Here is a 15,233-nt window from a genome sequence, read left to right on the forward strand (position 1 = left end):
TTTAACCTGCCATCAACAAGGCTTTAACCACTGAAGATGCTCTGGGCTTGATTTACTCACCTGCAGTGCTTGTCCGTCTCCTGTGAATTTCAAGCTCTGACTTATGTTGTCAGGGCTGCTGCTGGGCGGGGAGTCCCCTTCACCCCGCTTCACAACAGAATGACGGTCCTGCAGACAGACAGACGGACAGACAGACGGACGGACGGACGGACAGACGGACAGACAAAGATACATTTGTTTATGAGTTTATGAATTGTTACAGAGAAATGGGGCAAGTGTATACCTTTATGGATCTATAATTATATCTCAAGGGGGTGTTAGTGTTTTTCAGTATTGAAAGTATTGGAGATAAATAAATAGGAGTTTCAGAGTGTGATTGATTTCATGTGATCTCACCAGGACGACAGGGCAGATGTAGGAGGGGAGTAGAGTGTGGTCTCTAAGGGCTCCTCCATCACACTCCGGCTTCATGTTGGACGCACACTTATTGTGGAGCTGATCGGGAAGGAACATTTTTTATTTATTTTATTTAACCTTTATTTAAGATGAGGAGAATGGAGGGAAGAAAGGAGCGGAGGAAAAGAAGAGGAGAGTGGAAAGGAATACCAAAAGATATATTCACACAAGTCATTTGACACAGTGGCAGATGTTATTCAAAACACTTCACTCAAAAGCCTCATAAATGCTTGAAGCTAATAATACCGGAACATAAACTGCTATAGGAATATATCCTTTTCCCCCTGGTTCATGCCAAAGTTTGATTCATGTAATGAGTACAGTAGCTGCTTCCAGGACTGAGAATGAATGCCTGCAGTGATTCTAAAGGGATGAGAACGTCACTAAGCTAAGTTGCAGTGATGCTAAAGGGATGAGAACATCACTAAGCTAAGTTGCAGTGATGCTAAAGGGATGAGAACATCACTAAGCTAAGTTGCAGTGATGCTAAAGGGATGAGAACATCACTAAGCTAAGTTGCAGTGATGCTAAAGGGATGAGAACATCACTAAGCTAATTTTCAGTGATGCTAAAGGGATGAGAACATCATTAAGCTAAACTGCAGTGATGCTAATGGGATGAGAACATCATTAAGCTAAACTGCAGTGGTGCTAAAGGGATGAGAACATCACTAAGCTAAACTGCAGTGATGCTAAAGGGATGAGAACATCACTAAGCTAAACTGCAGTGATGCTAAAGGGAAGAGAACATCACTATGCTAAACTGCAGTGATGCTAAAGGGATGAGAACATCATTAAGCTAAACTGCAGTGATTCTAAAGGGATGAGAACATCACTAAGCTAAGTTGCAGTGATGCTAAAGGGATGAGAACATCACTAAGCTAAACTGCAGTGATGCTAAAGGGATGAGAACATCACTAAGCTAAGTTGCAGTGATGCTAAAGGGATGAGAACATCACTAAGCTAAGTTGCAGTGATGCTAAAGGGATGAGAACATCACTAAGCTAAACTGCAGTGATGCTAAAGGGATGAGAACATCACTAAGCTAAGTTGCAGTGATGCTAAAGGGATGAGAACATCACTAAGCTAAGTTGCAGTGATGCTAAAGGGATGAGAAGATCACTAAGCTAAGTTGCAGTGATGCTAATGGGATGAGAACATCCTTAAGCTAAACTGCAGTGGTGCTAAAGGGATGAGAACATCACTAAGCTAAACTGCAGTGATGCTAATGGGATGAGAACATCCCTAAGCTAAACTGCAGTGATACTAAAGGGATGAGAACATCACTAAGCTAAACTGCAGTGACGCTAAAGGGATGAGAACATAACTAAGCTAAGTTGACAATCCTAACATGCTCTTTGAACTCCACTTACTGGTGGTTTGATGAATCACAGTTTGAGTGTTCATTATATATTATTTAACATTTAAAGGTAAATGGTGACATCTAGAGGACATCTTAGGTAAAGTAAAAATGTGAAAAATAATAGGTTGATTACAAACTATTGCTGTGAATTTCTTCAGGACCATTTATATATTTTATTTTATTTAGCCTTTATTTAACTAGGCTAGTCAGCTAGCCAAGATCATTTTTATTAGCAGAAGACTTCTGAAGCACTTGATACTAGCCAAGGCACTTGACATGAGGCACTATGAACCAAAACATTGTAACTATTCCAGTTCTCCAGTACAGGGAGGTGTGTACTACTCACAGTGATCTGACACCACACACAGTGTAGGCCCGTTAAGCCCTGGTAGCACTTGATACTTCTGTGACAGCGGTCACACTTAGTGGGAGAGTTTCCCTCTATCCAGACATGCTGCATGACCTGGAGAGAGGCAGGAAGGGAGAGAGGCAGGAAGGAAGAGAGGGAGAGAGGCAGGAAGGGAGAGAGGCAGGAAGGAAGAAAAGAAGAGAGGTTGGAAGGGAGAAAGGGAGAGAGGCAGGAAGGGGAGAGAGGTAGGAAGGAGGAGAAAGGGAGGAGCAGGAAGGTAGGAAGGGGAGAAAGCAGGAAGAGAGGCAGGAAGGAAGGGAGAGAGGCAGGAAGAGAAGCAGGAAGGGAAAGGGGAGAGAGGCAGGTAGGGGGGAGAGCAGGTAGGAAAGGAGAAAGGGGGAGGCAGGAAGGTAGGAAGGGAGAAAGGGAGAGAGGCAGGAAGGGAGAGAGCAGGAAGAGGAGGAGGGAGAGGAGGAGGGGAGGAAGGGAGGGAGGAGGCAGGAAGCAGGAGGAGAGAGGCAGGAAGGGAGAGAAGCAGGAAGGGAGAGAAGCAGGAAGGGGAAGGGAGAGAGGCAAGAAGGAGAGAGAGAGGGAGGGAGGAGGAGGGAGGAAGAGAGGAAGGGAGAGAGGGAGAGGGGAGGAAGGGAGGAGAGAGAGGGAGGAAGGGAGAGAGAGAGGAAGGGAGGAAGGAGGAGGAGAGAGAGGAAGGAGAGGGAGGCAGGAAGGGGAGAGAGACAGGAAGGGAGAGAAGCAGGAAGGGAGAGAAGCAGGAAGGGGGAGAGAGGCAGGGGAGAGAAGCAAGAAGAGGAGAGAGAGGGAGGAAGGGAGAGAGAGCAGAAGGGAGGAAGCAGGAGAGAGGGGGAGGGGAAGGGAAGAGGCAGGAAGGAGAGGCAAGCAAAGGAGAGAGGCAGGAAGGGAGAGAGGCAGGAAGGAAGGCAGGAAGAGAAGCAGGAAGAGAGAGAGGGAGAGAAGCAAGAAGAGGAGAGGGAGAGAGGCAGGAAGGGAGAGCAGAGGGAGAGAGGCAAGAAGGGAGAGAGAGGGGAGGACAGGAAGAGAGAGAGGGAGGAAGGAGAGAGAGGAGAGGAAGAAGGCAGAAGAGAGAGGGAGGACAGGGAGAGAGAGGAAGGGAGAGAGGCAGGAAGAGGAGGGAGAGGCAGGAAGGGAGAGAAGCAGGAAGGGAGAGAGGCAGGAAGTTAGAGAGGCAGGAAGGGAGGGAGATGCAGGAAGCAGGAGAGAAGCAGGAAGGGAGAGAGAGGAGAGGCAGGAAGGGAGAGAGACAGGAAGGGAGAGAGGCAGGAAGGGAGAGAGGCAGGAAGGGAGAGGAGAGGCAGGAAGGGAGAGATATAGGAAGGGAGAGAGGCAGGAAGGGAGAGAGGCAGGAGAGGGAGGAAGGGAGAGAGACAGGAAGGAGAGGGGCAGGAAGGGAGAGAGGCAGGAAGGGGGAGAGAGGCAGGAAGAGGCAGGAAGGGAGAGAGACAGGAAGGGAGAGAGACAGGAAGGGAGAGAGAAACAACAATCATGATTTAAAGGAAGTTACAACATTAATCCAGTGCTAAACGTGTATTTTGTTCCAGATATTTACTAAAATAAGAGACCATCTGAAAGGCATCTTCTGTTATTGAACCAGACTTGAAAAAGTGAAGTGGAGCTGAAACAGAGTACAATTCCATCTGCAGAGAAAGAGAAGGTCTTAGAGGGACAACTCCAAGTCTGTGAGATCAGTCCAGAAGGTGTCTACTTAAAATAGGGGTTAAATATAGAGACACAGTTAACAACATTAGTAGGACTGCATGATCTGCACCCATGAGCCTGTGCATAAGTGTGTGTGTGTGTGTGTGTGTGTGTGTGTGTGTGTGTGTGTGTGTGTGTGTGTGTGTGTGTGTGTGTGTGTGTGTGTGTGTGTGTGTGTGTGTGAGAGAGAGAATCCCTGCACCCAGGACCCTTCTGCTCCTTGCTCAGCAACATTAATCAGATGTGGAAGAAGAGTGGGGACATTTCGCCAGTCCCCACAAGGAAAAAGGCTATTTTAGGCTTAGGGGTTAGGTTTAGGGTTAGGGTTGCAATCAGGGTTAGGAGTTAGGGTTTAGTGAAAATATGATTCTGAATGGGACTCAACTGTTTGGTCCCCACAAGAATAGTAAAATAAAATAAACGTGTGCCGGTGTGTTTTTGTGTGTGTTTTGTGTGTGTAGTTGTGTACTCACATTGGTGTGTCTGCGGGACTTGGCGTAGGTGCTGATGCAGGCAGCAATGTCTTTGGACACACAGCGTTCATGGACTGTGTACTTGCATACTGAAACACAGAGGTACAGAGAGAGACAGTTCACCAGTAGCTACACCAACCCTTTCACTGAATCATGTAATAAAATGACCAAGCGATAGCATTATCCTTGATAATAGATAATGCAATCATGTTTATTATTCACAGAATGGAGGACTGAATAAGAGACATAAATATAATATAAACATCTGGTTGAAAGACAGAGAGAAGAACTGAAAGGCAGGAAGAGAGAAACAGAGAGTGGATGGAGCTGTAAAGGCCAACCAGGGACAGAAAGAGGGACTTTCTAAAGGGATAAAGGGATACTTCGGTATTTTGGCAATGAGGCCCTTTATCTACTTCCCCGGAGTCTCTCAGTGCCATTTTAAGGTACACTTTAAGTCGGAAGTTTACATGCACTTAGGTTGGAGTCATTAAAACTCGTTTTTCAACCACTCCACAAATTTCTTGTTAACAAACTATAGTTTTGGCAAGTCGGTTAGGACATCTACTTTGTGCAAGACACAAGTACTTTTTCCAACAATTGTTCACAGACAGACTATTTCACTTATAATTCACTGTATCACAATTCCAGTTTATATACACAAAGTTTTTTATTTTATTTTATTTATTTTATTTTTACCTCTTTTTCTCCCCAATTTTGTGGTATCCAATTGTTGTAGTAGCTACTATCTTGTCTCATCGCTACAACTCCCGTACGCAACTGCACATGGGGACAAAGATCGTACTTTTTGGAGAAATGTCCTCTGGTCTGATGAAACAAAAATAGAACTGTTTGGCCATCATGACCATAGTTATGTTAGGAGGAAAAAGGGGGAGGCTTGCAAGCCAAAGAACACCATCCCAACCACCATCCCAACCATGAAGCACGGGGGTGGCAGCATCATGTTGTGGGGGTGCTTTGCTGCAGGAGGGACTGGTGCACTTCACAAAATAGATGGCATCATGGGAAATTATGTGGATATATTGAAACAACATCTCAAGACATCAGTCTGGAAGTTAAAGCTTGGTCGCAAATGGGTCTTCCAAACTAACAATGACCCCAAGCATACTTCCAAAGTAGCGGCAAAATGGCTTAAGGACAACAAAGTCAAGGTATTGGAGTGACCATCACAACGCCCTGACCTCAATCCCATAGAAAATTTGAGGGCAGAACTGAAAAAGCATGTGCGAGCAAGGAGGCCGACAAACCTGACTCAGTTACACCAGCTCTGTCAGGAGGAATGGGCCAAAATTCACCCACCTTATTGTGAGAAGCTTGTGGAAGGCTACCCAAAAAGTTTGACCCAAGTGAAACAATTTAAAGGCAATGATACCAAATACTAATTGAGTGTATGTAAACTTCTGACGCACTGGGAATGTAATGCAATAAATAAAAGCTGAAATAAATCATTCTCTCCTATTATTCTGACATTTCACATTCTTAAAATAAAGTGGTGATGCTAACTGACCGAAGACAGGGCATTTTCACTGTGATTAAATGTCAGGAATTGTAAAAAAAAAACTGAGTTTAAAAGTATTTGGCTGTCTATGTAAACTTCCGACTTCAACTGTAGTTGCTAACTAGCACTAGCACAATTAGAGCAATGACCGGGAAGTCTATGCTATCTGCCAGAGTGCAAATTACACGTGACATTCGAAAGGGGTCTCTATTGGAAATAGATGTGTGAGCCTATTAATAAATATGAAATTTAAGGGTAAAAATGAGTTACCATTTAATTTGAACACAACCAGTCATGATGCTTTTATTTGATTGTCAAACCAATCACTACTACCAGTGCGTGTTCCCCGACTCCAAAATAATCCAAATAGTGCAGTGGATGTTGAGCAGTATGATGAATGGACATGTTTACAAACACCAAAAGGATGTCAAATGACATTCGGGGATTGCCATTGATTACGCCGACATTAATTAATGCGTCTTGCTGACAAATTAAAAAATGTTGCATCCTAAAAAGTCAAGACACCTGCAATAGGTCTGAAACTTTGCCTGAAAAAAACGTGATGGTCACCCTAACACGTACAGTCAATTTACTAGACTAGGCTACAATGTATCAGTCAAGCATTAAATAAAGGTAAAAAGCATGATGAGAAGTTGATGATGTGTGCTCTAGCCCACCACGCAAAGACTCATTCATTTTCCCTGGTTGCCACAGTCATGCTCAGGAAAGTGATATCACAACTTAAGCCTTCTCCCTGCTTTCTCGATCCTATCCCCACCACATTCTTCAAAACAGTTTTTTATTGCATTTCTGAAGAAGTGCAAGCCATTGTTTATCACACCCTGCACGCCACTGCTCTAAAAACTGCTATGAGGAAAAGTAATCTAGATTATTCAGCTCTTAGCAACTTTCAACCAATGTCCAACCTTCCATTCTGAAGCAAAATTCTGGAGAAATAGTTTTTTTAACTGTAAAAAATCCAATTTGGTTTTTGTGCCCAGCGGCAGCCTTAGATTATTAAGTGCTGCATTCGACACTGTCGACCATGATGTCCTTCTGGACAGACTGGAGAGGTGGGTTGGCCTCTTCGGTCCAGTTCTAAATTGGTTTAGGACCTATTTAACCAGTTGAGAGTTTTTTGTCACCCTTGGTGAACATAACTCAGAGAAAATACACATCACATGTGACGTTCCACAAGGTTCGATTTTGGGTACGGAACTGTTCAGTTTATATATGTTACCCCTTGGCAGCGTTATCAGAAGGCACAGCATTGATTTTCACTGCTATGCAGACGATACACAACTTTACATTTCTGTGTCACCAGAGGATTATTGCTCCACGGATAAATTATTAGACTGTATTAGTGATTTAAATACATGGATGGCTCACAACTTCTTCCAGCTAAATTAAGACACGACTGGGGTACTTATTGTTGGAGCCAAAGCACAGAGTGAGAATCTGGCCGCACATTTTAATTCCCGGGCAATAAAGATAAAACACCAGGTAAAAAAAACGAGGTGTTATTTTAGATTCTGAGCTAAATTTCGATTCACACATTAGGAATGTGACCAAAATAGCTTTTTACCACCTGAGAAACATTGTCAAGGTGAGGCCGTTTCTCTCTCAGGCTGATACAGAGAGACTCATCCATGCTTTTATTACAAGCAGGCTTGACTACTGTAATGCTCTCCTGTCTGATCTATGCAAGAAAGCCATTGGTCAACTGCAAAACATACAGAATGCTGCAGCCTGGGTACTGACCAAGACCAGACGGAGAGCACACATTACACCGGTTTTAAGGTTTCTGCACTGGCTGGCTGTGAGCTTTAGAATACGTTTTAAGATTCTTCTATTGGTTTTTAAACCAATCCATGATTGTGCACCCCAATACATTTCAGACATGCTTTTGAATCATGTACCCAGTAGGTCCCTCAGGTCCTCTGGTACTGGCCTTTAACTATCCCAACATCTAGGATCAAGAGGCATGGTGAGGCAGCCTTTTAACTATTCCAAAGTCTAGGACCAAGAGGCATGGAGAGGGAGCCTTTTAACTATCCCAAAGTCTAGGACCAAGAGACATGGAGAGGGAGCCTTTTAACTATCCCAAAGTCTAGGACCAAGAGACATGGAGGCAACCTTTAGTTATTATGCCCCCAGCCCAGTGGCGGAATTAAGTATAGGCGACATGGGCATCTTTTCGGGGGCGGCACGGGGCTCCTGCACCAAAAAATTTGGAATGGTGACATTTGCGCAAACAGTTTTCTATTGCTCATTTGCACATTACGTCAATGATATCATGTCACCATGTGGGACTGTGGGTCAATTAACTTTGTCGGAGTGGGCGCCCTGATTCTAGTTTGTGAGCTAGGCAGGCTACTGCCTGGGAAGGTCTCCCACTCAGAAGTACGAGATGGGGAGAGGGGCGGGGGTAGGTTGACCTCAGGTCTCCCCACTGGAAGCCTGAGGTAGGGGGAGTGGGGGAATCTATCAAATAGCGGACCTCTAACTTTATACAGTACTAATGCACCTAGTAAAATCAGTCACACTATGAAATGCTACCAAAAAAACACAATTTGTTCATAATACTGAGAATATACAGTTACCCAGCCATATTGCTGGCGGGGGGGGATCGCCCAGGAGCCATACAGGGCTGCTGGGGCAGTGAACCTGCCAGAGAACCTGAGTGGGGCCAAAACTGTGGACATTATTCAAATAGATCTTAAAACAAATCTTTTTAGCTTAGCTTTTTTTTCCTCAGTGTGTTTTTTAGTAGTTCAGTTTGTGTCCTTCTTTCGTTTTTACAGTGCATTGCAAAAGTTTTCACCCCTTTTGGCATTTTTCCTATTTTGTTGCATTACAACCTGTAATTTAAATAGATTTTTATTTGGATTTTATGTAATGGACAGACACAAAATAGTCCAAATTGGTGAAGTGAAATGAAAAAAAATACTTGTTTCAAAGAATTCTAAAAAAATTTAAATGGAAAAGTGGTTTGTGAATATGTATTCACTCCTTTGCTATAAAGGCCCTAAATAAGATCTGGTGCAACCAATTACATTCAAAAGTCACATAATAGCGAAATAAAGTCCACCTGTGTGCAATCTAAGTGTCACATGATCTGTCACATGATCTCAGTATATATACACCTGTTCTGAAAGGCCCCAGAGTCTGCAACATCACTAAGCAAGGAGCACCAGCAAGCAAGCAGCACCATGAAGACCAAGGAGCTCTCCAAACAGGTCAGGGACAAAGTTGTGGAGACGTACAGATCAGGGTTGGGTTATAACAAAATATCAGAAACTTTGAACATCCCAAGGAGCACCATTAAATCCATTATTTAAAAAATGAAAGAATATGGCACCACAACAAACCTGCTAAGAGAGGGCGCCCACCAAAACTCATGGACCAGGCAAGGAGGGCATTAATCAGAGAGGCAACAAAGAGACCAAAGATAACCCTGAAGGAGCTGCAAAGCTCCACAGCGGAGATTGGAGTATCTGTCCATAGGACCACTTTAAGCCGTACATTCCACAGACCTGGACTTTACAGAGGAGTGGCCAGAAAAAAGACATTGCTTAAAGAAAGAAATAACACAAACACGTTTGGTGTTCGCCAAAAGTCATGTGGGAGACTTCCCAAACATATGGAAGAAGGTACTCTGGTCAGATGAGACTAAAATTGAACTTTTTGGCCATCAAGGAAAACGTTATGTCTGGAGCAAACCCAACACCTCTCATCACCCCGAGATAACCATCCCCACAGTGAAGCATGGTGGTGGCAGCATCATGCTGTGGGTATGTTTTTCATTGGCAGGGACTGGGAAACTGGTTAGAATTGAAGGAATGATGAATGGCACTAAATACAGGGAAATTCTTGAGGGAACCTGTTTCAGTCTTCAAGAGATTTGAGACTGGGACGGAGGTTCACCTTCCAGCAGGACAATGACCCTAAGCATACTGCTAAAGCAACACTCGAGTGGTTGAAGGGGAAACATTTAAATGTCTTGGAATGGCCTAGTCAAAGCCCAGACCTCAATCCAATTGAGAATCTGTGGTATGACTGAAAGATTGCCAGCAGAATCCATCCAACTTGAAGGAGCTGGAGCAGTTTTGCCTTGAAGAATGGGCAAAAATCCCAGTGGCTAGATGTGCCAAGCTTATAGAGACATACCCCAAGAGACTTCAGCTGTAATTGCTGCAAAAGGTGGTTCTACAAAGTATTGACTTTGGGGGGGTAGAATAGTTATGCACGCTCAAGTTTTCCATTTAAAAAAGAAACGTATTTCTTGTTTGTTTTACAATACAAAATATTTAGCATCTTCAAAGTGGTAGGCATGTTGTGTAAATCAAATGATACAAACCCCCCAAAATATATTTCAATTCCAGGTTGTAAGGCAAAAAAATAGGAAAACTGCCAAGGGGTTGAATACTTTCGCAAGCCATTGTATGTTGTTTGTTGTGTACTAAATATGGCAGCTTTCTTTTAATCATTTTTTGATAGTTTTCTCCTGTAAAGCACATTGCGTTGCATTCGATGTCTGAAATATGCTGTATAAATAAAGCTTGATTTGATTTGATAACAATGGCCAGTGATGCAGTGGTAAACAAATAGGTGGCTAAACTCTGATTGCCGGTCGCAGTGAAAAAAATGAATTTTTCTGGAAAAGGTTGGTAAACTACGTTTAGTTGAGTTTACCCTGCACTAGGCCTACAACACCGCAGGTAGGCTGCCCTCTACGCCGAGGCAATTTTACACACATGAACACACACAGAACAGATAGCCTACCTTCAATATAATACACAAGTTGAATCAAAACATGTCTTACACCCTAGTTCATGTCCATAATTCATGAGTTGAATGATTGGAGTCTTCACAGATTGTGTGACATAAAACACTGCCTTTCTTTCTTTACATTAGTTACATGTATGACTGTTTTTTGAATTAGAACATTGAACTTAAACCCTGTACGATTCATGGATGTTGGAGATCTCGGTAAAATGCACTGTAGCCTAAGTGTAAATATGCCCAGATAACATTTCATTATGTTCCACTGTGAAAACAGTTCTCATGGCAGTATTCTATCTATAGTCTGCCTATTTTTATCAAGGGCACGTGGCAAACAAATGGTGAAAATGAACTAGTACAATGTACTCAGCCCAGCTGTGGCTAAATGTAGCACTACTGAGTGGACAGCACAGTGAACAGGGAGATGATTTGTGCAATCACATATATATAAATAGTTTAAACCATGACAGAGAGGTTGGGGTGTTCCTTTCAAGCATTTATTTACATATTTACCATTGTAAAACATATTTTCCACTGCATTTTAAACAAATCGGTGAATAATAATTAAGTTAGTATGTTTTAGTGACCCCCTCAAAGTTGTACTTTGGTTGCATTTAGGGAGCTAATGTCTCATTCAGGGAGCTGAGCCCCCCCCGGCTCTCCCATAATTCGCAGTGAAAAAGTAACACTCCCTATACTTTTAATGCATTTTCTGCAGATACCATAGACTTCCAGTCATTGCGCTAACGCAAGTTAGCATTGGCTCGTGAAACAATCCGACCTATCTTCCTTCATACTGGACACAGAGACATAAAAATGGCACCCACGAGTTCTTCTGACTCTGCCAAAATCTTGAAGTATCTCTTTAATGAGACAGAGAGAGACAGTAGAACTAAGGGCCACACACACACACTCACTGGAGCAGCAGAGGCCCTGCTTGCGAACTCCCAGCAGCATGGTGTGGCAGTAGTTACAGTAGGCTGGCTTGTTGAAGTGCTTTAGTTTCCACACATGCTGACCATCTTCCTGAACATTCTACAGAGAGCGAAAGAGAGAGAAAGAGAAAGAGAAAGATATCAATCTTTCTGAATTGATTTTGTGGAACTGACACTCTAAACGCACGCAGACACATACTTTATCTCTCTTCCCACAGGGATCATATACACTTACTAAAATGTATGCACTCATGTATGCACTCATGTATGCACTTTGGATAAAAGCATCTGCTATACGGCATCCGTTCTCAAATAATATCACACACACACACACACACACATGCACCCTCCCTCACCGTCTCCATGCCCAGCAGGACCAGCAGAGGGATGGTGGTGAGGCCTCCTCTGATCCACTCCTCCAGGGTGACTGTTCCGTCCCGGTCATAGTCTATCTCCTCCATCATCTCCTTCAGGATCTAAAGCACAGGGAGACGGGGGGGACAGAGGTGAGTGCAGTAAAGTCTTGTCAAATTATAACACTGTAATGATCCAACATTTCCTTGTCACTGTCGTTAAGCTAAACTTTTCAGGTCGCCACAAGACGTTGGGAACAGGGGAAACAAGACACACAAGGCTGTGTGCATCCTTACCGGTCGCAGCTCTGCCGAGTCCCATTCCAGGTACTCTGCCACGTGGACCATCTGATTGATGATGCGGTCCAGTTCCTACACCCAGCAATGCATTCACACATCCACAGACATTACTACCAAGAGACTGACAGAGACGATCACATATGTTCTCTGTTTAGAAAACAAAAAAATCCTCCACATTTTGGCGTGCCCAAGAAAATCATAGGGAGTGTCCTTGAAAACAAATTAAGTCAGTCAGACCACAGTATCCTCTGATATCATCCACATCCACATCATTCTATGATGACAATATCCTCTGATATCATCCACATCATCCTATGATGACTGTATCCTCTGATATCATCCACATCATCCTATGATGACAGTATCCTCTGATATCATCCACATCATTCTATGATGACAGTATCCTCTGATATCATCCACATCATCCTATGATGACAGTATCCTCTGATATCATCCACATCATCCTATGATGACAGTATCCTCTGATATCATCATCCACATCATTCTATGATGACAGTATCCTCTGATATCATCCACATCATCCTATGATGACAGTATCCTCTGATATCATCCACATCATTCTATGATGACAGTATCCTCTGATATCATCCACATCATCCTATGATGACAGTATCCTCTGATATCATCCACATCATTCTATGATGACAGTATCCTCTGATATCATCCACATCATCCTATGATGACAGTATCCTCTGATATCATCCACATCATCCTATGATGACAGTATCCTCTGATATCATCCACATCATTCTATGATGACAGTATCCTCTGATATCATCCTGAGAATCTCAAATATAAAATATTTAACACTTTTTCAGTTACCACATGATTCCATATGTGTTATTTCATAGTGTTGATGTCTTCACTATTATTCTACAATGTAGAAAATAGTCCAAATTAAGAAAAACCCTTGAATGAGAAGCTGTTCTAAAACTTTGTATTGGTAGTGTATGTACATATCTACTTCAATGACCTCATACCCCTGCATATGGACTCGGTATACTGTTGAAGTATCTAAGAATGAAACAGTGCAGTTCAGAGGAAATAAGGATGTATTGTAACAGGGTTGTTCTAATTGCACTGAGCTTAGCACTGCATGAGAGGAGAAGAGAGGAGCTGTGAGGAGAGGAGAGGAGATGCGGAAAGCAGAGACCAGAGCAGAAGAAAGGAGAGAAGAGAAGAGGAAAGGAGAGACCAGAAGAAAGGAAAGGAGAGACCAGAACAGAAGAAAGGAGAGAAGAGAAGAGGAAAGGAGAGACCAGAAGAAAGGAAAGGAGAGACCAGAACAGAAGAAAGGAGAGAAGAGAAGAGAAGAGGAAAGGAGAGACCAGAAGAAAGGAAAGGAGAGACCAGAGCAGAAGAAAGGGAGAGAAGAGGAAGAGGAAAGGAGAGACCAGAAGAAAGGAAAGGAGAGACCAGAGCAGAAGAAAGGAAAGGAGAGACCAGAAAGAAGAGAAGAGAAGAGGAAAGGAGAGACCAGAAGAAAGGAAAGGAGAGACCAGAACAGAAGAAAGGAGAGAAGAGAAGAGAAGAGGAAAGGAGAGACCAGAAGAAAGGAAAGGAGAGACCAGAGCAGAAGAAAGGAGAGAAGAGAAGAGAAGAGGAAAGGAGAGACCAGAAGAAAGGAAAGGAGAGACCAGAACAGAAGAAAGGAGAGAAGAGAAGAGGAAAGGAGAGACCAGAAGAAAGGAAAGGAGAGACCAGAACAGAAGAAAGGAGAGAAGAGAAGAGGAAAGGAGAGACCAGAAGAAAGGAAAGGAGAGACCAGAACAGAAGAAAGGAGAGAAGAGGAAAAGAGAGGAGAGGGGAGGGGAGGGGAGGAGAAGGGAGGAAAGGAGACGGGAGGAGAGGTGAGAGAACAGAAGAAAGGAAAGAAAAGAAAAGAGTAGATTAAAACAGTAGAGCAGAAGAGAGAACAGAACAGACGTAAGGAGAGAAGAGTAGGGAAAATAAGAGAGGAGAAGAGGAGAGGGCCACTAACCGAGCTGTCCAGTACTCCATTGCCATCTGTGTCGTACAGCCGGAACATGACTGGAGGGGAACGAGAAAAAAGGGACCCCATGATTCAGCTGTAATGTCTTGAAGTCCCTGTCTCTGTAGAGCAGGGGAAGTATTAGAGTGTGACTCAGCACCACTCCTGTGTTGGAGCAGGGGAAGTATTAGAGCGTGACACAACACCACTCCTGTGTTGGAGCAGGGGATGTAATAGAGAGTGACACGTACTCCTGTTTTATTGGGATGTCGGAAGCAGTTAGCAGAGGTTAGCTGTGTCAAATTGTGCGGATATAGCTCCCCACGCTAAAGAAGTCTATTGGACACACCAGGGTTTAGGATGTCCATGGGCTAACGAGGACAGGTACTGAGGCTGAGTTAATCCCAAGGGGAGTCTAACTCCTGAATCACTGCTCACAACCTGTGTGTGTGTGTGTGTGTGTGTATGTGTGTGTGTATGTCAGTGGAAGCTCATCAGAGGAGCAAGGGGAGGACCATCCTCCTCAGTGAATTTCATAAAAATGAAATGTTAAAAACATTTAAAAAGTTATCATTTTTAGATAAAACTATACTAAATATAATCACATCACCAAATAATTGATTAAAACACTATTTTGCAAAAAGGTCTGCAGTAGTCTCAACAGCACTCTGTAGGGTAGCACCATGGTGTAGCCGGAGGACAACTAGCTTCCGTCCTCCTCTGAGTACATTGACTTCAATACAAAACCTAGGAGGCTCATGGTTCTCACCCCCTTCCATAGACTTACACAGTAATTATCACAACTTCCGGAGGACATCCTCCAATCTATCAGAGCTCTTGCAGCATGAACTGACATGTTGTCCACCCAATCAAAGGATCAGAGAATGAATCTAGTACTGAAAGCATAAACTACAGCTAGCTAGCACTGCAGTGCATAAAATGTGGTGAGTAGTTGACTCAAAAAGAGAGAAAGAAAA

At 43.4% G+C, this 15,233-nt stretch overlaps 1 protein-coding gene across 10 annotated transcripts in view; it reads right to left on the reverse strand.

Moving 5' to 3' along the window:
* The window catches only part of LOC112225602 (diacylglycerol kinase beta), a 141,743-nt gene that overhangs the window by 67,827 nt on the left and 58,683 nt on the right, over nucleotides 1-15,233 (reverse strand). For all 10 annotated transcript variants that reach the window (XR_006080029.1, XR_006080030.1, XM_042306600.1 and 7 more), the window contains 8 exons: nucleotides 14,266-14,315; nucleotides 12,261-12,335; nucleotides 11,967-12,086; nucleotides 11,593-11,710; nucleotides 4,372-4,460; nucleotides 2,165-2,281; nucleotides 397-495; nucleotides 61-168 (listed from right to left, as the gene is read on the reverse strand). Coding sequence is in view for 8 of the 10 variants with exons in the window: in XM_042306600.1 (XP_042162534.1) it covers nucleotides 61-168; nucleotides 397-495; nucleotides 2,165-2,281; nucleotides 4,372-4,460; nucleotides 11,593-11,710; nucleotides 11,967-12,086; nucleotides 12,261-12,335; nucleotides 14,266-14,315 (776 nt within the window). In the remaining 2 variants the exon portion in view is untranslated. The remainder of the gene's footprint in view (nucleotides 1-60; nucleotides 169-396; nucleotides 496-2,164; nucleotides 2,282-4,371; nucleotides 4,461-11,592; nucleotides 11,711-11,966; nucleotides 12,087-12,260; nucleotides 12,336-14,265; nucleotides 14,316-15,233) is intronic.

This window comes from Oncorhynchus tshawytscha, linkage group LG26 (genome assembly GCF_018296145.1).
Source record: "Oncorhynchus tshawytscha isolate Ot180627B linkage group LG26, Otsh_v2.0, whole genome shotgun sequence".
NCBI lineage: Eukaryota > Metazoa > Chordata > Actinopteri > Salmoniformes > Salmonidae > Oncorhynchus > Oncorhynchus tshawytscha.